This window comes from Miscanthus floridulus, unplaced genomic scaffold (genome assembly GCF_019320115.1).
Source record: "Miscanthus floridulus cultivar M001 unplaced genomic scaffold, ASM1932011v1 os_1020_2, whole genome shotgun sequence".
In the NCBI taxonomy this organism is placed as follows: domain Eukaryota; kingdom Viridiplantae; phylum Streptophyta; class Magnoliopsida; order Poales; family Poaceae; genus Miscanthus; species Miscanthus floridulus.
The window spans coordinates 1-19,963 of record NW_027097472.1 but is presented as its reverse complement, the minus strand read 5'-3'; the positions used below and the strand labels follow the sequence as shown (position 1 = coordinate 19,963).

The 19,963-nt window shown below is 53.9% G+C and overlaps 1 protein-coding gene across 1 annotated transcript; it reads right to left on the bottom strand.

Moving 5' to 3' along the window:
• Window positions 1–2,798: 2,798 nt before the first annotated feature.
• On the bottom strand, window positions 2,799–3,101 carry LOC136533624 (uncharacterized). Its single transcript, XM_066526172.1, has one exon. It carries the CDS (start codon window positions 3,099–3,101, stop codon window positions 2,799–2,801), a length of 303 nt encoding a protein of 100 aa, XP_066382269.1.
• Between the last annotated feature and the right edge of the window lie 16,862 nt (window positions 3,102–19,963).

Below are 19,963 nucleotides of genomic sequence, written 5' to 3'. Positions count from 1 at the left end.
CTAGATGACCGATGGGAGTTTGGCGAGCCATTTCTTGCCAAACTTCTTCAACCGGTTGTAAATTCTTGGCTTGAGGCCTTGTAGGATCATGCCGTTGGCACGTTCCACTTGGCCGTTGGTCCTTGGGTGTCCTACGGCCAACCAAGCCACACGGATGTGGTGGTCGTCGCAGAACGTCAAGAATTTTTTGCCGGTGAACTGTGTCCCATTGTTAGTGATGATGGTGTTAGGGACCCCAAACCTATGGATAATGTCAGTGAAGAATAGCACTGCTTGGTCTGATTTGATTTGACTGATTGGATGAGCCTCGATCCATTTAGAGAACTTATCAATTGCTAACAGTAGATGGGTGTAGCCCAGAGGGCCTTCTATAGAGGCCCGCCCATGTCGAGCCCCCACACGACAAACGGCCATGTAATGGGGATGGTTTGGAGGGCCAGGGCCGGGAGGTGCGTCTGCCAAGCATAGTACTAGCATCCCTCGCAGGAGCATACAAACTTGGTGGCATCGGCAACCGCCGTCGGCCAGTAGAATCCTTGGCGGAAGGCGTTTCCGACGAGCGTATGAGGCACCACATGGTGCCCGCAGGCGCCTGCGTGCAAGTCCCAAAGTAGGGACTGGCCTGCCTCGGTGGTGATGCATCGTTGGAGGATGCTAGATGGACTTTGCCTGTACAACTCGCCATTGTAGAGGACATAAGTTTTGGCTTGTCGCACAAGCCATCGGGCTTTGGTCCTGTCACTAGGAAGCTCTCCCTAAGCGAGCCAATCAAGGAACGGGACTCGCTAGTCCATGTCCTAGTTGGTCTGGGGAGGCTCTGTGTTGACTTCCATGACCTCGGGCTTGGCCAAAGGAGTCTCGGCGGTAGAGGGGGCGTCGAACCCCGTTGTGGGTTCGACTGGTGGGCCCTCCTCTGCTGCTGAGGCGTAGTCAATGGAAGGTTTGTGGAGGTCCCTGGCAAAGATGTTCAGGGGGACCGAAGCCCGTGCCGAGGCCATCTTTGCCAGTTCGTCGGTGGCCTCGTTGTACTTCCACGTGATGTGGTTGAGTTCGAGACCATCAAACTTGTCTTCTAGGCAACGTACCAACTTACAGTACACCTCCATTTTGGGGTCGAGGCAGTTTGACTCCTTCATGACTTGATCAATGACGAGCTGTGAGTCGGCCTGAATGTCGAGACGCCGTACTCCAAGTTCAATGGCAATCTGCAAGCCATTGACGAGGGCCTCATACTCGGCTATGTTGTTGGAGGCGGCGAAATGGAGCTGAACCATGTAGCGCATGTGTACTCCAAGGGGCGAGATGAAGAGTAGACCCGCGCCTACCCCGGTCTTCATTAGGGACCCATCGAAGTACATGGTCCAACACTCTATCTGAATTTGAGCTAGCGGCAGCTGGGTGTCGGTCCACTCTGCTACAAAATTGGCCAAGACCTGAGACTTTATTGCTTTCCGAGGTGCAAAGGTCAGGGCTTCCCCCATGAGTTCGACAGCCCACTTGGCTATCCTACCTGAAGCCTCCCAGTTATGGATTATCTCTCCCAAGGAGAAAGATGACACCACAGTTATAGGGTGAGACTCGAAGTAGTGATGCAGCTTGCGCCGAGCCAAGACTACGGCATAGATCAACTTCTAGATGTGGGGGTATCATGTTTTGGTCTTGGAGAGCACTTCGCTGATGAAGTAGACAGGTCATTGGATGGGTAGAGCATGCCCCTCTTCCTGCCTCTCTACTACTACGGCAGTGCTGACCACTTGGGTCGTTGCGGCGATGTAGAGTAAGAGGGTCTCATCTCTAGCTGCCGGTACCAGGATGGGAGGGTTGGTGAGCAGTGCTTTGAGCTTGGCGAGGGCTTCTTCGGCCTCGGGGGTCCAAGAAATGCATTTGGATTTTTTCAAGAGGTGGTACAGAGGCAAGCCTTTTTCGCTAAGGCGCGAGATGAAGCGGCTCACGGCCGCAAGGCATCCCATGACCCTCTACACTCCCTTGAGGTCTCGGATTGGTCCCATGCTGGTTACGGCCGAGACCTTCTTTGGGTTGGCTTCAATGCCGCGTTCCGAGACTATGAATCCTAAGAGCATGCCTCGAGGGACCCCGAACACACACTTCTCGGGATTGAGCTTGATGCCCTTCTCCCTAAGGCATTTAAAGGCTATCTTCAAGTCATCGATGAGATCCTTGGCCTTTCTGGACTTGACCACAATGTCGTCCACATAGGCCTCGATGGTTCACCTAATGTGGTCACCAAAGACCTGGGTCATGCACCGCTGGTATGTGGCCCCTGCATTTCTAAGGCCAAAAGGCATAGTCACATAGCAGTACATGCCAAATGGGGTGATGAAAGAAGTCGCGAGCTAGTCGGACTCTTTCATCTTGATTTGATGGTAACCAGAATACGCATTAAGGAAAGATAGGGTCTCGCATCCCGTAGTGGAGTCAACGATTTGATCGATTTGAGGTAATGGGAAGGGGACTTTCGGACAGGCTTTATTCAAACCGGTGTAGTCTACACACATCCTCCACTTCCCACTTTTCTTCCTGACCAACACGGGGTTAGCCAACCACTCTGGATGGGATACTTCCTTGATGAATCCGACCACCAAGAGCTTCTGCACCTCCTCGCTGATGGTCCTACGTTTTTCCTTGTCGAATTGGCGTAGGCGCTGCTTCAAAGGCCTGGAGCCGGCCTGGATGTCCAAGGCGTGCTCGGCGACCTCCCTCGGTATGCCCGGCATGTCCGAGGGACTCCATGCGAACATATCGGCATTCACACGGAGAAAGTTGGCGAGCACGGCTTCCTATTTAATGTCGAGAGTGGCGCTAATCCTCAACGCCCGGTCGTCGGGGTAGGCGGGGTCAACTGGGACGAGCTTGATGGCCTCCATGGGCTCGAACGTCCCGGCGCGACACTTGGAGTCAGGCGCCTCGCCACTAAGCCAGTCGAGGTTGGCAGTGAGGGTCTCGGCCTCCACGAGAGCCTCGACGTACTCGATGCACTCGACGTCGCAGTAGTATGCATGTTCGTACATGGACTCAATTGTGATGATGCCGTTGGGACCTGACATCTTGAGATTAAGGTAGGTGTAGTTGGGGACTGCCATGAACTTGGCATAGCATGGTCACCCCAGGATGGTGTGGTAGGTTCCTCTGAATCCAACCACCTCAAAGGTAAGGACCTCCTTGCGGTAGTTGGAGGGGGTGCCAAAGCAAACGGGAAGGTCAATGCGCCCAAGGGGTCACGTGCGCTTCCTCGACACGATGCCATGGAAAGGCATGGTGTCACCCCGGAGCCTCGACTAGTCAATCTCTAGGAGCTCCAGGGTGCTGGCGTAGAGGATGTTGAGGCCGCTGCCTCCGTCCATCAACACCTTGGTGAGCTAGGTGTTGCCCACGATCGGGTCGACAACGAGTGGGTACTACCCGGGATTTGGGAAATGGTCGGGGTGGTCATCTCGATCAAAGGTGATCACTGCCCGAGACCAGTCGAGGTATCAGAGAGTGGCCACCTTGACTGAGAAGACCTCTCGGCGTTCCTTCTTTCGTTGGCACACCGTAAGGCATGCTGAGGGTCCGCCAAAGATCATGAAGGCGTTGTGCACCTCGGGGAACCCGTTGTCCTTGTCATTGTCCCAGTTGCCGGCGCCTTTCTGCTTAGCATCATCATTGGGGAGCCTAAGCTTGGCATAGTAATGCCGCAGCATGGAGCAATCCTCGAGGGCGTGCTTTACCGGGCCCTGGTGGTAAGGGCAGGGTTTCTTAAGCATGTCGTCGAAGGGCCTGGGGCCCCTAGGGCCTCGAGGATTCTTGCATTCTGTGGCCATGACCAGATTGGCCTCGAGGACGGCCTGCTTCCCCTAGCGACCCTTTTTATTTCTCTTGGGGAGGTGGGGAGCCGAGGCCTCGGGGGCCTCGTCCCTCTGCTTCCCCTTGGCGTTGTTCTTAGGGAAGATGGCCCCAATAGCCTCTTCGCCTAAGGCAAAGTTGGTGGCGATGTTGAGGAGCGCGGCAGCTGAGCGCAGCATGTTCTGCCCTAACTCTCGGACCAAGTCTCGGTAGGTGGTGCTAGAGAGGAAAGCATGGACGATTTCTGAGTCACCGACGCTGGGCAACTCGGTGCACTATTTAGAGAAGCGCCGGATGAAGTCTCGGAGAGACTCGTCCGGTTTCTGGTGACAGCTCTTAAGGTCCCAGGAGTTTCTAGGGCGCACGTATGTGCCCTAGAAATTCCCGACGAAGATCCTAACCAAGTCGCGCTAGTCGTGGATCTGTGAGGGAGGAAGGTGCTCAAGCCAGGCTCGCGTCGAGTCTGACAAGAGCAAGGGGAGGCTGCGGATGATGAGCAGGTCATCATCCGCGCCACCTAGCTAACAAGCTAGGCAGTAATCGATAAGCTAGAGTTTGAGATTGGTCTCACCGCTATACTTTGTGAGGTTAGCTAGTTACTGAAACTGGGCTAGGAAATGAGCAGTTCGGATGGCTCTGCTGAAGACTCAAGGGCCAGGCAGTTCAGGAGAAGGACTACGGTCCTCCTCACTATCATAATGGCCACCTCGGTGCGGATGGTAGCCCTAGGCAGGCCCCTCATTGTCGTGGCGTCATCGCCTGCTGACCACCTCATGGTCTCCCTACGCCTCGCGTTGGTTGCCGAGGCGGTCGAGTAGCAAGGGGACCCGGGGGGCTACTAGTGCCCGAGCGGGCTCGGGACATACCGAGGCCTCCCTATTCTACTGAGGTGGTGCCATGGGAAGGTCCGAGGCACCCCCATGCTGTCAAGAGGTGGAACTCTTGGCTTGCTGCACCGTGGCAGTCTCGAGGAGATCCCGGAGCTTGCCGTGGACCCGTCGCCCCTCCGTGGTGGAGGGCTCGGGCATCATGCAGACTAGCATCACCACAGCCGTGACATTCTGGCTAGCGCGATTGAAGATTGGGGGTTGCTCACTCCCTTCGTCCTCGTTGATGCGGTGGTGCACGTCGTGGGCCCTCTGTCGGGCTCCTCCACCCTCGCCGTGACCTCGATGCTCCTGTTCAAGAGTATCTTAAAGCTACTGCAGGAGGAGTCAGTCTTGCTTGACTTTGGCCTAGAGCTCACGGAGCTGTTCTAGGTTCGGGCGTTGAGGTCATGCGGAGGCGAGGTTCTCGTTCTGTGTTGCCGGTAGGACAACGTGCGGAGGTGTGGCGGCGCCTGCACCCGGGCAAAGCGGGGAATGGCTACCTGCCCCCTCATCTTCCTCGCCTGTCCTCGGCATCTCAAGCCCGATGTGGAAGCACTCGTGAGTGGGGTCGTAAGCACCCTCGTCATCGGAGTCGAAGTAGCCGAAGCAGTAGTCACTCGCGGCCAAGAAGCGGCGCATGGTTTCAGGGTTGTGGAGTTCAGAGAAATCTACTCTGGCCCATGCCTTGTCCTCCTCCGAGGAGTTAGCGTGGGTGTGGGTCAACGCGGTGGTGTCGAAGTCGAGGGTGAAGCGCTGGCTGCATCCTAAGGGATCTGCGTGAGCGGAAGCGTAGGAGTAAGCGTAGGAAGCGGTGACATTTCTCAACCCGAAGGGGTATGGGGATGGTGCCATTGCTGGGCTCTACTCCATCGGAGTTAGCTTCTCAGGGAGTGGTGGAGCGGAGCTTGATGACGGGGCATCATCGCATGCCACCGATGCTTTTCCCTTGTCCAGGCTCAGGCTAGACAGGTCCCCAACTAGGGACCTTGTGTCAATAGCTGGTCGTGGGATATCGGTAGAGAGCGGCATGTCGCCCTGAGTTCGTGTGGCGTTGGGGTGACCCTGTCGCGTCATGCCTGGCGAGCGCAGCGAGAGCGGCTGCCCGAGCACTGCCTGTGCCTGGGATGCCGGTGTGTGACGTCGTCGTCGGTCGGTGGAGCTCGGGGCGTAAGGAGTACCATGTCGTACTCATGCCCTAGAGACATGAACTCTAGGCTCCCAAACCAGACCACCGTGCTGAGACGAAGTGGTCGTACGGGGTCTGCCATCCAGAACTTGTTGGGATGACAAAACTAACACGCAGAGGCCCCTACCTGGCGCACCAACTGTCGGTGTTTTGGACCGGTGAGCCCTCAACCAACTAGTAAATTTGTACTGCATGTTCCTAGTCCCGGATGGTGATGCAAAGAGACACAAGGTTTATACTGGTTCGGGCAATGAACACCATACGTCCAGTTTGAGAGATCGATCTTGTATTCCTTGCACCGAAGTGCTTGTAGTAGGGGGTTACAAGTAGGGTGAGAGAGGGGGCTTAGTCCCAGGTCTCTTTGTGGTGCGGATTGGATTGCTTAAGATGTTGATCTTAAGCCATGGGGGAGCTTGGATGTTCGTTCGTGCATTTGTGCGTGAGTTCGTTGCGTGAGCCTAGGTCTAATTGCATGTGTCCCCCCCGAAATGGCCCAGGTCCTTCCCTTTTATAGTTGAAGGGGGGACAAGGGTAATACATGCACTAGCTATATGGCATCGTGCGAACAGAGGCGGCGTGTTCGAGCCCTATAGTCTGTTACTGTGGTGGCGTGGGTGACGGAGCGGTCCCGTCCTTGAAGTACTGGTGTGACATGCCGGTCTCATCCAATCCTGTGCATCGTGGGAGCTCTAGGGTTACCTCAAGGCGGGCGTGGCGGTTGGCATGCGGGTCACTCTGTGTTGACTACATGAGAAGCCGAGGCTCAGTTGGTGCTGAGACCGAACCGTCGTGGGGGTCTCAGCAGACGTGAATCCCGAGGTTGCCGAGACCCTAATGTAGATTGCCGAGGCTAGGGGGGAACAGTTGGTCTCATACACTGATTCTGAGGCTATGGTGGCCCAGAATAGACTTCCCCATGCCGCATTGTCTTCGGGGCGGGGGTTACATGGCACAGTGCAGTGCAGGCACTGATTGTGGGCACAGCACCAGAACACAGTGGCCGTTAATCCCAGCCGTGCCCTGTCCTAGTTGGTATGGCGTGGATACGACTCCTTGTCCCATCGGCCACTCTGTGGTGTCGAGCCATCGTCCGGCTAAGATTGCGAGAGTGGTTGATACATTAATGGGACGTGACGCTCTGTCAAGGAGCCCGGCCGAGGCCGAAGCAACGGATTATCGCCGAACCAGCTTCGAGTGAGATAGAGGATCGACATCTCGCCCGAGGCTTTACGCGCAGAGCCTCGGGCAAGGCGGAGAATGGGTTCCTTGTTGAGGCCTCCCGTGAGAGGCCTCACGCGAGGCATAGATTTGTCAGGCCATCGAGACCTCCCGTGCGAGGCCAAAGGCGAGGCGGAGAGCCGGTGGGCTCGGATGGGGCCAGTGGTTAACCAACGGCTTACCTTCTGGCTTTGTTTTTTATGGGGTTGAAATGGTTCTTTCGATATACGCTCAGGGTACCCCGTTTTATGGTACCCGACACCGCACCCTGGTGGTAAGGGCAGTTCTTCTTAAGCATATCGTTGAAGAGCATAGGGCCTCTAGTGGGGCCTCAGGGATTCTTGCGATCCGCGGCCACGACCAGACTGGCCTCGAGGACCTCCTACTTCCCCTGGTGACCCTTTTTCTTTTTCTTGGGGAGGTGGGGGCCGAGGCCCCAGGGGCCTCGTCCCTCCGCTTCCCCTTGGCATCGTTGTCGGGGAAGATGGCCCCAATAGCCTCTTCACCTGAGGCGAAGTTGGTGGCGATGTCGAGGAGCGCGGCCACCAAGGTTGGCATGTTCCAGCCTAACTCTCAGACCAGGTCTCGGTAGGAGGTGCCGAAGAGGAATGCCTGGACAATTTCCAAGTCACCGACATGGGGCAACTCGGTGCATTGCTTGGAGAAGCGTCGGATGAAGTCTCAGAGAGACTCGCCTGGTTTCTGGTGACAACTCTTGAGGTCCTAGGAGTTCCCGAGGCGCACGTATGTGCCCTGGAAATTCCTGATGAAGACCTTTACCAAGTCGCGCCAGTTGTGGATCTGCAAGGGAGGGAGGTGTTCGAGCCAAGCTCGCGCTGAGTCCGACAGGAACAAGGGGAGGTTGTGGATGATGAGTAGGTCATCGTCCATGCCACCTAGCTGACAAGCCAGACAGTAATGGGCCAGCCACAGCTCGGGGTTGGTCTCGCCGCTGTACTTTGCGAGGTTGGCCGGTTGCCGAAACTAGGCCAGGAAGTGAGTGCCGTGGATGGCCTTGCTGAAGACTCGAGGACCAGGTGGCCCAGGAGAAGGACCGCGGTCCTCCTCACTGTCGTAGCAATTGCCTCAGTGCGGGTGGTAGCCTCGGGCAGGTCCATCGTTGTCGTGGCGCTGTCGCCTACTGACCACATCGTGGTCACCTTGTGCCTCGTGTCGGTCGCTGAGGCGGTCCTACACCGAGGGGGCCCTGTTGGCTGTCGGTGCCCGAGCGGGCTAGGGACAAACCGAGGCCTCTCTATCCTGCCGAGGTGGTGCCGTGGGTAGTTCCAAGGCGCCTCCACGCCGTCGAGAGGCAAAACTTTTAGCCTGCTATACCACGGCGGTCTCGAGAAGGTCCCGGAGCTCGCCGCGGGCCCATCGCCCCTCTGAGGTAGAGGGCTCGGGCATCATTCAGAGTAGCATCGCCGCTGCCGTAATGTTCTAGCTAGCGTGATGGAAGATAGGGGGTTGATTGTCCCCTTTGTTGTTGTTGATGCGGCGGTTGACGTCGCGAGCCCTCCATCGGGTTGCTCCACCATCACCGCGACCCCACTGCTCTTGCTCGAGAGTGTCACGGAGCTGCTGTAGAAGGAGTCGGTCTTGTTTGACCTTGGCCTGAAGCTCATGGAGCTGTTCTAGGTCCAAGCATCGAAGTTCATCGGGGGCAAGGTTCTCGTTTCACGCTGCTCGGGGCTCGACGCATGGAGGTGTGGCGCCGCCCGCCCCCTCGGGGGGCGAGGAGCGAGAACCTGCCCCTTTGTCCTCATCGCCCATGCTTGGCATCCTGAGCTCGACGTGGAAGCACTCACGAGTGGGGTCGTAAGTGCCTTTGTCATCAGAGTCGGAGTAGCCGAAGCAGTAGTCGCTTGCGGCTAGGAAGCAGTGCATGGCTTCAGGGTCGCGAAGCCCAGAGAAGTCCGCTCTGGCCCACGCCTTGTCCTCCTCCGAGGAGTCAACGTGGGTATGGGTCGCGGTAGTGGCGTCGAGGTTGAGGGTAAAACGTTGGTGGCGTTCCAAGGGCTCTGCGTGAGCGGAAGGGTAGGCGGAAGCATAGGTGGCAGCGGCATTACTCAACCCAAAAGGGTACGGGGATGGTGCCATTGCCAGGCTTCGCTCCACCGAGTCGACCCCTCAGGAGGTGGTGGGGCAGAGCTTGATGACGGGGCATCGCCGCGCGCCACTGGCGTCTTTCCCTTGCCCAGGCTCAGGCTAGACAGGTCCCCAACCAGGGACTCTATACCAACAGCCGGGCATGGGATACCAACGAAACGCGGTGCGTCGCCCTAAGCTTGCGCGGTGTCAGGGTAGTCCCGCTCGTGTCGTGCCTGGTGAGCATGACGAGAGCGGTGGCCTGGGAGCCGCCTACGCCTAGGCTACTGGTGCGTGGTGTCGTCTTCGGTCGGCGGGACTCTGGGTGAAAGGAGTACCATATCGTACTCATGTCCTAGAGACATGAACTCTAGGCTCCCAAAGCAGATCACCGTGCCGAGACGCAGTGGTCGCATGGGGTCTACAATCCGGAACTTGTTAGGATGACAAAGCTGACACACAGTATGGTCCCCTACCTGGCGCGTCAACTGTTGGTGTTTTGGACCGGCGGGCCCTCAATCGGCTTGTGAAAGTGTACTGTGTACCCCTAATCCCGGATGGTGATGCAAAGAGACACAAGGTTTATACTAGTTTAGGCAATAGGTGCCCTACGTCCAGTCTGAGAGAGTGATCTTGTATTCCTTGCACCGAGGTGCTTGTAGTAGGGGGTTACAAGCTGGGCGAGAGAGGGAGCTAGTCCCAGGTCTCTGCGTGGGGCGGCGTGGGTTGCTTGAGATGTTGATCTCTTGCGGCGATGAAGTGAATGTGTGTGTCCGTGTGTGCCTGTCCGTGCCCGTCTGTCTTGTGAGTTCGTCTATGTTTCGTGAGTCCCCCCTATAAGTGGCCCCGGTCACTCCCTTTTATTGTCGAAGGGAGGCATAGGGGCGTTACATGAATTTGCTATGTGGCGTTGCTTGAACAGTGGCAGCATGTCTAAGCCCTATAGCTTTGTCACTGTGGTGGCATGGTCGGTGAAGCGGCCTTGTCCTCGGTGTACTGGAGCGACGCGTCGGTCACACCTGATCCTGTGCGATGTGGGAGCTTCTGTGATGGCTTGACGCAGGGCATGGCGCATACTGTGAACGACGTGCCGGTCGCTGTACGTCGACAACGTAGAGAGCCGAGGCCCAGTTAGTGCTGAGGCTGAACCATTGTGGGGGGCTCGGCGGGCGCGAGTCCCGAGGCCACAGGGACCTCAAAGCGGATAGCCGAGGCTCGGAGGGAGCAGTTGATCTTTGTACGTTGATTCCGAGGCTACATAGACCCGGACTTGACTCCCCACACCGCGCCGTCCTTGGAGCAGGTGGGGTTAGGCAGCACAGTGCCACATAGGTGTCAGTCGTGGGCACAGTGGCGAGCACAGCGCCCGATAACCCCTGCCCCGTCCTGTCCCGGATGGCATGGCGTTGATGTGACTCCCACCTCGTTGGTCACTCCGCTATGTCGAACCGTCGTTCAGCTGACGTCGCGGGAGTGGTTGGCTGTGTTAGTTGGACATGACGTCCCGGTCGAGGCGGCAGTGACGGGGTGGCTACCGAGCCGGCCTCGAGCGAGGCGGAGAATCGGTACCTCGTCCGAGGCCTACGGGCGAGGCCTCGGGCGAGTCAGAGAATCGGTACCTCGTCCGAGGCCTTATGTTTGGAGCCTCGGGCGAATCGGAGAATCGGTACCTTGTCCGAGGCCTGGCGGGTGGGGCCTTGGGCGAGTCGAAGGATCGGCACCTCGTCCGAGGCCTGACGGGGGGGGCCTCGGGCGAGTCGAAGGATCGGCACCTCGTCCGAGGCCTGACGGGCGGGGCCTCGGGTGAGTCGGAGAATCGGTACCTCGTCCGAGGCCTCATGTTTGGGCCGAGCCCGCCTCGGGTGAGGCGGGATACTGTTCGAGGTGGGCTGGGCGGTCCAGCCGAGCCTCGGATAAGGTGGGGATTTGCCGGTAGTTGTCCCTTGGCTTCGATTTTTACAGGGTCTAAGCGATTTTTTCGGTTCTTACTTGGAGAACCTCTTTTTATGGTACCCGACAAATTTGTTTGAAAAAAAATACCGTTGCGGATAAAAAAAAAAGAAACGGATCGGGTTTATCTCTTGCCGTGCTCTGGTGTGCTGTGTGCTGGCACTCCTCTTCTATATTTCTCTCTCCTCCATTATTTCTCTCCTCGGCTCTCAGCTTTCTTTCCTTCCTCTTTCTCCTTCACGCAGCCATGGAGAAGACCCAACGCGGCTCAACATGCGAGGCACACGCAACTCCGGGCGAGCGCGGCTGGAGGGGTGCGAGCGTGCGGCACCGTTGGCTGGAGCAGCACCGCGGCTGCGTGGGCTAGTGCGAGCGCGGCGTGGCGCGACGGATGGAGCGGCTGCGCGGGCTGGTCCGCGCGCGGTGTGGCGGTGCGTGCTGGTGCGCACGGCGGGCCGCGAGCAACTCCGGCCGTCGCGGCGGCGCGGGATGGAGCGGCTGCGCGGGCTGGTGCGCTCGCGGTGTGGCGCGAGCAACTCCGGCGAGCACAACGCAGCGCGGCAACGGGGAGCTGGGTGGCACGGTTGAGCAACGACGACTCGAAGAGCCACCGACCGGCGTGGCACCGCCAGGCTGGCCGGCAGCAACTCCTGCTTTTTTTTTTGTGCTCTAAAGTCATTTTCAAAGTCGGCTTGCTTAAGCTGACCGGCACTGCAAATACATTTTCGGTAGCGGTGGCGGTAGGACAACCGTCCTTGGAGATTTTTTTTTACGATCGGTTCACTTAAATCAACCGATTCTAAAAATATATTTTTTAGAAGCGGTTAACAATCCGACACTGGAAATGAACTATTTTTAGAATCGATGTTGTAGTATCGGTTTTTGCAACCGTTTCTGAAAACCATATTTGACCGTAAGTAAAAATTGTTTTTGTACAATTGTTTTAAAATCAGTTCACAGTCGTCTACTCGGTGAGAAAATTTTAAGGCTCCTATTAATCCTTCTATGATAAAAAGGGCTAGCGCCCGGACGTTCACAGTCGTCTACTTGGTGAGAAAATTTTAAGGCTCCTATTAATCCTTCTATGATAGGAAGTACTAGCGTCCGGACGTTTAGATGGACGCACACTGTTCTAACGCAACTCTCGAGCCTCCTTCGTCACGCGTTCGCGAGGAAAATGGCTCGCTCTCCCATACCCACACATACGCGGGGACCACCCGAGCCTACTCCGCTTTCACGTGCCCGCATGCACACACAGCAGCAGCACTAGGAGGCATGCACGTAACACCAGCAGCATACTTTTGAAAAGTACAGTGACCCAAGGTGACTTACGCCCGCATGCACACACACAGCAGCACCAACAGGAGGAGTGGTCACGCGCCCAAATGCACATAGCACTAGGCGGCATGGTGACCCACGCAGCAGGGCACCACCATGCAATTGCAACATGTTCTCCCCCAAGATCTACTTTTGAAACATCAAAATGAAACACTTGCAACATACGTCTAAAACAGATGAAACACTTGAAACATGTGTGTATAGCCATAACAACATATGCAACATCCAGATCTACTTTTACAACATTCAAATGAAACACTTCAAACATAAGTCTAAAAACATCTGAAACACTCAAAACATACGCTTGAAACATATGTATATAGTCATACCATCATATGCAACATCCAAATAAAACACTAAAACATTGGTCTGAAACACTTGAAACTTGGGTTTTAAGGAAAGCATAGTGGCCCAAATAAAGTTTATGTTTTGAATCATTCTTCGCTAGTTTAGTTTCCGCACCTTCCAAGTCTCATTCCTAGGGTTAGTATATGCCTTGTGACCATGTGATCCTTGGCGAGAGTTAGAAGGGACATTTGGATTGGGGTTTGGGTTGTAGCCTAGATATCAGTCGTCAACTCGCTGAGAAAATTTTAAGGCTCCTATTAACCCTTCTCTGAACAGAAGGGCTAGCACCCGGGTGTCCGGATGGACGCACACTGTCCGGACGCAGCTCTCAAGCCTCCTTCGTCAGCGCCTATGAGAAAAATGGCTTGCACTCCCACACCCACTCATACACGGGGACCACCCAAGCCTGCTCTGCTTTCACGTGCCCGCATGCACACACACAGCAGCAGCACCAATAGGAGGCACGGTCACACGCCTAGATGCACGCAGCACTAGGCGACACGGTGGCCCACGCAGCAGCAGCACCACCATGCAATTGCAACATGTGCTTCCCCGAGATCTACTTTTGAAATATCCAAATGAAACACTTACAACATACATCTAAAACAGATGAAACACTTGAAACATGCGTGTATAGCCATAACAACATATGCAACATCTAGATCTACTTTTAAAACATTCAGATGAAACACTTGCAACATAAGTCTAAAACATCTGAAACACTCAAAACATAAGCTTGAAACATATGTGTAGTCATACCATCATATGCAACGTCCAGATGAAACACTAAAACATAGGTCAAAACACTTAAAACATAGGGCTTGCAACATGCATATATTGTTATTACAAAATATGCAACATCTCAGATCTACTTTGTAAGATCTAGATGAAATACTTGAAACATAAGTCTGAAACGTTTGAAACACTTGAAACATGGCATCGACGGTGGCCATGGCCTACTTGGTGAGGAACTACGGTAGCCAGCAAGCTCGGTAGGGGATGGTGCACAGCACGACACAGGTGCCCCATGCAGACGGTGTAACAACCTGGATTTTTCAGGAAGCCAAAAATATGAATTTTTTAAAACTTTTCATGCAAATGTGTGAAGCATATAGATACTAGGTCAAACAAAGAACAATTTATAAATAAATTGTTGCATACATATAGTGTTGCTTGTAGGAGTTTGTTGGAGTTCCTTAGTTGGTTTAGGGTTTTGTGTTGGAGAGCACAAGTCCGTAGCGAATCTTTTTGACTCCTTCTGGAATCTCTCATGAACCCATTGACCTAATTTCTATAATCAACCAACTACCTTTATCAAATCAATGCATGAGTTGTCAACCCATGGCATAGAGTAAGATAGAAATAAGAAGAAGAGAAAGGAAAGAAGAGGGAGCAGCAGCAGCCCAGGCCTGCTCGGCCTTGCGAACCGGCCCAGCTAGCTCAGTCGAGCCTCGCCTGCCCTCTTCACGCGCGTAGCCCACGAAGCCGACCCAGCATCACCGCCCACACGCGCACAGCCGCTGACAAGCCAACCCTGCTTGTCAGCTATCACGCACTGCACGCCGCCGCATCAGGACAAGCTGACAAACGTGCCCCCTCTGTCAGTCGCCTAGTACAGTGGCGTCTTCTTCCCCTCGCCCACGCATTCTCCCCGTGCGTCCAGAGGCCGACCAGCGTGGCAGGCGTGGGCCCAGGATCGCGCAAATCGCATGACCTCGTCGGATGCGCTGCACATATCACCACCGTCCGATCGCCGTCCGCCATTGGAGCCCTTGGAGCTCGGCTATAAAAGCCAACGACCGTGAGCCCTAACCCTCAGCCCATTCACCGTCGCTGCTGGAGGCACAGCACCACACAGCGTCAAGCCGAGAGAGAGGGAGGAGGGAGAAGCAAGAAGGAGCAGGAAGCCACGGCAGGGAGGACCTCGCCGGAGCCAAGAGCGCCACCCCGATCAGCTACAGCGACGTAGCTGCTCGGCACGGCACTGCATCACCTCATCACAGCCTCGCCTCGCCACCGCACCACCATCCTACCGCCACAAACCCTACAGTGAGCCATTTTGCTGAGACCACCTCCCTAGCCAAATGGAACGTGCACCGCCATGATTGAAACCTTGCTGAAGCTTCGAGCTCTGGCCTAGCCCAACTGGTTAGCTAGGGAGACCACCATGGCCACGCTTGCCGAGACCCAGGATGCGCCGTGCGCGCTGCCATCAGCCATAAAGGAGGACCTTAGCCATGATGTTGTACATCGGAGCAGGAGCGCACAGGCATGGACACGCCCACCATGGCCATAGAAGCACCGTGGAGCTCACACACTCTTCCAACTGGGCTCTCGCTATCACTATAGCCCTATCCAGGCACGCCGACGAACCCACACCGCCGTTCACCGTGGCCAGAGCCCTAGGAAGCCCTAGCCATCGCCCCGACCCCACCGTTGCAATTGCCGAGGCTTGGGGAAAGCTATTGCCTACCCTATTCGGATGCTAGTGCCGCCGCGGGTGCTCGCCGGTGATCTCACCGTCGGCAGAAGCCCCATCGGGGAAGGAGAGGGGATTTTCCCCTCGTCGACCATGACCGCGCCGACCATGACCACGTCCCGAGCAGCTCCGACCACTCCGACCACTCCGACCACCTCGGCGACCATTCCGACCACTCCGACCACCTCGGCGACCACTCCGACCACCTCGGCGACCACTCCGACCACCTCCACGACCACTCCGACCTGCCTCTCTTTTAGACCAACAGGAAGGCCCCACCGTCTTGCTAGACGCTTTCTTCACTAACCCTTGTTGTGTTTGACAGCAGTAGGCACATCTTAGCTAGTCGCTACCATGCTCGGCCAGCCATAGCCAGCCTTTGGCCAACCATAGCCACTTGTAGCCAGCCGCAGCCAGCCACAGCAAGCTGCAGCAAGCCACAGCTAACCACAGCAGGCCGTAGCTGGCCTCAGCTGGCTAGAAGAAGCCACCACCCTCTGGAACAAGTTACAACAGCCTATGGCCCTCCACATCTTTGCCGTGAAGTTGAATTCTAGTCGAACGCCATTCCCCACTGATGAAAGCCCCTTCCTGCTCATTCTTATACTCGTTCGTACACTTACAATACGTGATCTTGATCTATCTATATCTATCTACACTGTGCCCTTGTGCAGGTCTACCCATCCCCATCGCTATGGGATGTGCTACTCCGCAGTCATGTCGAGTTGTTGCGTCTTTCGGTCGTGTTTGGTTCTTGTCGCGGTGTTGTTACCTGTGTGCCGAGCCTTCGAGCCAGTAGAGGGATCGTACCTTGTTCGGACGCTATGATCGCGGGATCCATCTCGCCATGACCGTGATGCCGAGTGTAACTCAACCCCTCGCTTTTTAGTTGACTTCATAGTACCACGAGTGTTAGCTCATGTCTTCAGCCCTAGAACAGGGTCGTAATGGATTCGATGTCGATTCTAACATCGATGCGGATATCACCTGCATGCCTTGATCCCTCCATGACCAAGTCCTGTGGGAGATGACCTAGGAGATAATGATCATGGAACGATGGATGCCAACTCATTGGTGTAGCTAGTGGCCATGAGTTCACCTCGCCATGACCATGGAGCTACGCCTCTCTTTCACTTTTGTTTGCTTCTTCGTGCACAAGCCCTTGTATGCTTGTACCCTGTTCAACCATCGTGTTTCTTTGATTCTCATGGTGACAACCGCACCGCTGCGAATCTGAGAGATGACTTAGTGCTAGTGCACCTAGGTCAGGTACCCTATGGGTGGTTTGCGTACTTGTATTCTTTGGTGAGTCGCTCCTTCTAATGCCCTGTCTTCTATCGTGGCGTGTGTAGGATGTTATTGCCCTATTAGCCCACTCTGTTCGATCCCGCCTCGTCCATGGCAATTGGATCAAAGACCGGACTATCTCTTTTTAGTTAGCGAAGCTATAGTCTATGTCATACCTCAGACCCGTACGTGTCGACCCGATCGACCGTCTAAAACCATCTCTCCCAAAGATGTGTCTGAGAACATGACATGGATGTGCCTAGCTAACCCCCGCATCTTTTGCCATGTTGAGCAACCCTCTTCTCGGCTCCCAATGTTGTTGTGTCGTGTGGATCAAGGGGAACCATTGATGTCCAAATCTCTGTGCACTACCGCTTTCTACCATAATGGGCAAACCAAAGTACGTTGGAGCCAAGTCACAATAGTGTTAATCGCTCTTGTAAGCTACTCGTGTCCAATTGTGACTTACGGGATAAGACTATAAGAGCCAAACCCCGTCATTCTTCTTTCTTGGGGCCTGACTTCCAATCCCCATCAATTCAATGACACCAGATCGAAAGATCGTGAGCTATGGTGTTTGCTCTGGATAAGCTTTGGCTTAAACCGTTTATCGTAGAGCCATATTGGCTTGGTCATGACTTAAGCTTGTGCTCAGCATACCACCACTCATGTTTCTTTGGCCCGAGGGAATCAGACAACCACTGAGAGGGCCAAGCCATGTATCTTTTATTGTCTTGTTGGTGTTATTGGATCTTCCTGCGCCTTGTTGTCTTTTCGGGCGTCGAGTGTTCTCTTGCCTTGCGTGACGCTTAGCGAAGTAGCTGGCGATCGGACCAAGAGAACGTGGATGACGACAAGGACTACGGAATGGAGACGACATAGGAGGAGGTGACCCCGCTAATGGAACACCAACAAATGGAGAATTGTACCACTACTACCTCTACATCGCAGGTGTCATGGCAACACCCTCTTTTAGAGAATCCTATTAGACATTGCATAATATCTAGAACTGCTAGCGCTTTATAATTATTCCTTTGGTAGTACCTTGATGCATGCTACTACCTGAGCCATTATTACCCTAATGCAACCCACTCTACCACGTCACCCTGCTTTGCGCATTCGCTCGCTTATGTATGCTTACTTGCCTGCTTGCTTGCATATTACACCACTATACTTATTATTAACTCCACTTCGCATTATATCGGGGATGTGATGCTAGTGGTGAACCCCCTAGGAAGGGTTTGGCTATGGGTGCCGGACTTGGTGGTGTGTGAGTGTGCTGCGTGTGTCTTGGGTGCGTGGAGAGTGAGGGTTGTGTTGACTGAGCTGGAATAATGATGAGCCTACCAGGGCACTTGGATATGGGATACCTGTGGCAGGTAAATGGTAATTGGAGGTGGCCTTGGGTGTGAACCTCGGAGAGGTGGAGCCTGGGGTAGAGGTGCTGTGGTGGCATGTAAAATGGAAACCCTAATGAAGACATTCTGGCTTGGTCAATCCCTAAGGACTTACTAGTACTCAGACTCATTGGGAATCCTTACATCCCACTCGCCCTATATGGTGCGGGACAGTCAAACTACTTGGTAGAGCGATGCCACTACTGCTAGGCAAACATGTGCAAGGAGGTACGAGGTGTGCGGTTTCCCCCACACCCTTCCGAGACTTCAAGAGGCCTTGTGGACCCGACTCTTGACATCCGATGGGCCCCGGCTCTGTCTATGACTCACAGTATCAGCCATCCCAGACTAGACTTGGGATGTTCCAGGGCTGAGAGGTAGGGTGGCATCGTTCTAGGCTAGCAAGCGACCGGAATTCTACCTAGGAGATTCTAGACTCTAAGGATGGCTAATCTTGTGGGTATGTAAAACCTCAGCAGAGTGTTTGGTTGATCGATCGATACATATGCCGACTCGTCGGCTATGGACCTTTCCTAGGTTTTGCTTAAACTAGATAGGAGATGAGTCCTTCTTTCCTCCCTCTAGGGTTGGGGTATTTTCCGGTCGTGAGCCTTGGGGGCTACGGGCCATTGAGATAAGGTCGAGAGGGAGTTAGCCTGTCGACCTGAGTGTGCGAGATGAGATGTGGTGTGGTGGTGTGGAGATGGTTTGGGATGGATGGTTGGTGGAAGGATATGGATGGTGTGGTGGTGAATGTGTTAAAAATTGGATGTTATTATTATATTACTAAAGTTATTTACTTCTCATGCGCTAAGAATGCAAACCATAGCCAAATATTAGGATCGCCAGATCCCTTGTTTATCTTTTCCACTAAAGCTCATTGGTGCTGACCATGGCCTACACACATCTGGCGGTGTGCAGATTTCCTGCTTCTCAGAGATGCTGACCTTAGAAGGATTAGGAGGTCTCGTGCCTACGCTCAAGTTTGGTTCAGAGATGGAATCTACGCTGCACTACACCAACTCTGATGATGCCCGTGAAGGAGGAGCCTTCACTCGATAGTCTTTCGCTAGATTAACTCTGTAATAGGTGTGTTCCCTAGTGATGTAACATCTTGTATTCTTGTAATCTTATGATGTATGACTATGACATCGACTGAAATATGATAATATGATGGAATCAGTTCTTGGTTTTATCATATTAAAATTCATTATGTGGATTTTCCCTTCAAGGAAAATTGAGGATGTTTCAGTTGGTATCAGAGCCATACTTAACCTTAGGACGAGACCTTTAGTACCAAACACTAGTTTAGAAGCCAAACATTCCATCTATAGTGGAGTCATAGCTACTAACACTTGATTCCCCGTCTCTACCTTGAGTTCTACTACTAACTGACTATCCCCGATCTAAAAAGTTGACCACTAGGAAATGATTCCCTTTGTCGCCCATGCAAGATCGATAGATGTGTGAGACTCAAAGGCTTAGGAGTCGCCTTAAGTCAACACTATGCATATAGGAGTTGTAATGCTGCTTGAGTGCTTGGATCTTTTTGCTTCTTATGCTTCTTGTGTTTATATTGCTTGAGTGGAGAATATAAAAGTATTTTATCTACGTGTGACTCCAGGCAAAAATCAAGGCTGTAATATGACTAGACAAGTGATTTTGACCACCGGTTGTACATATCAAGCCGAACCGTCATATCTTTACTCGTCTATTTCAAAATCGACTTTATTTTTCAAACAGGCATGTTCAAAATGCTCTCTCTCATTTGTTGAAAACTTCTCTCGTTTGCAAAAGCAACTCCATCTTAAATGAAAACTATTTTAAAAACCCTCTAAAGCTACCAAAAGAAAGTGATTTCGACTCTTTTCCAAACCTACCTTAAATTTCAAAAGCTTTAAGGAAAGTAAATTGAAAACCAACCTTGTTTCAAAAGTGTTGTGAACTCATTTTTGAAAGA

What these genes read in the sequence shown, in the direction of transcription:
- LOC136533624 (XM_066526172.1), bottom strand. Translation starts at nt 3,101, where the DNA reads ATGGCAGTCCCCAACTACACCTACCTTAATCTCAAGATGTCAGGTCCC.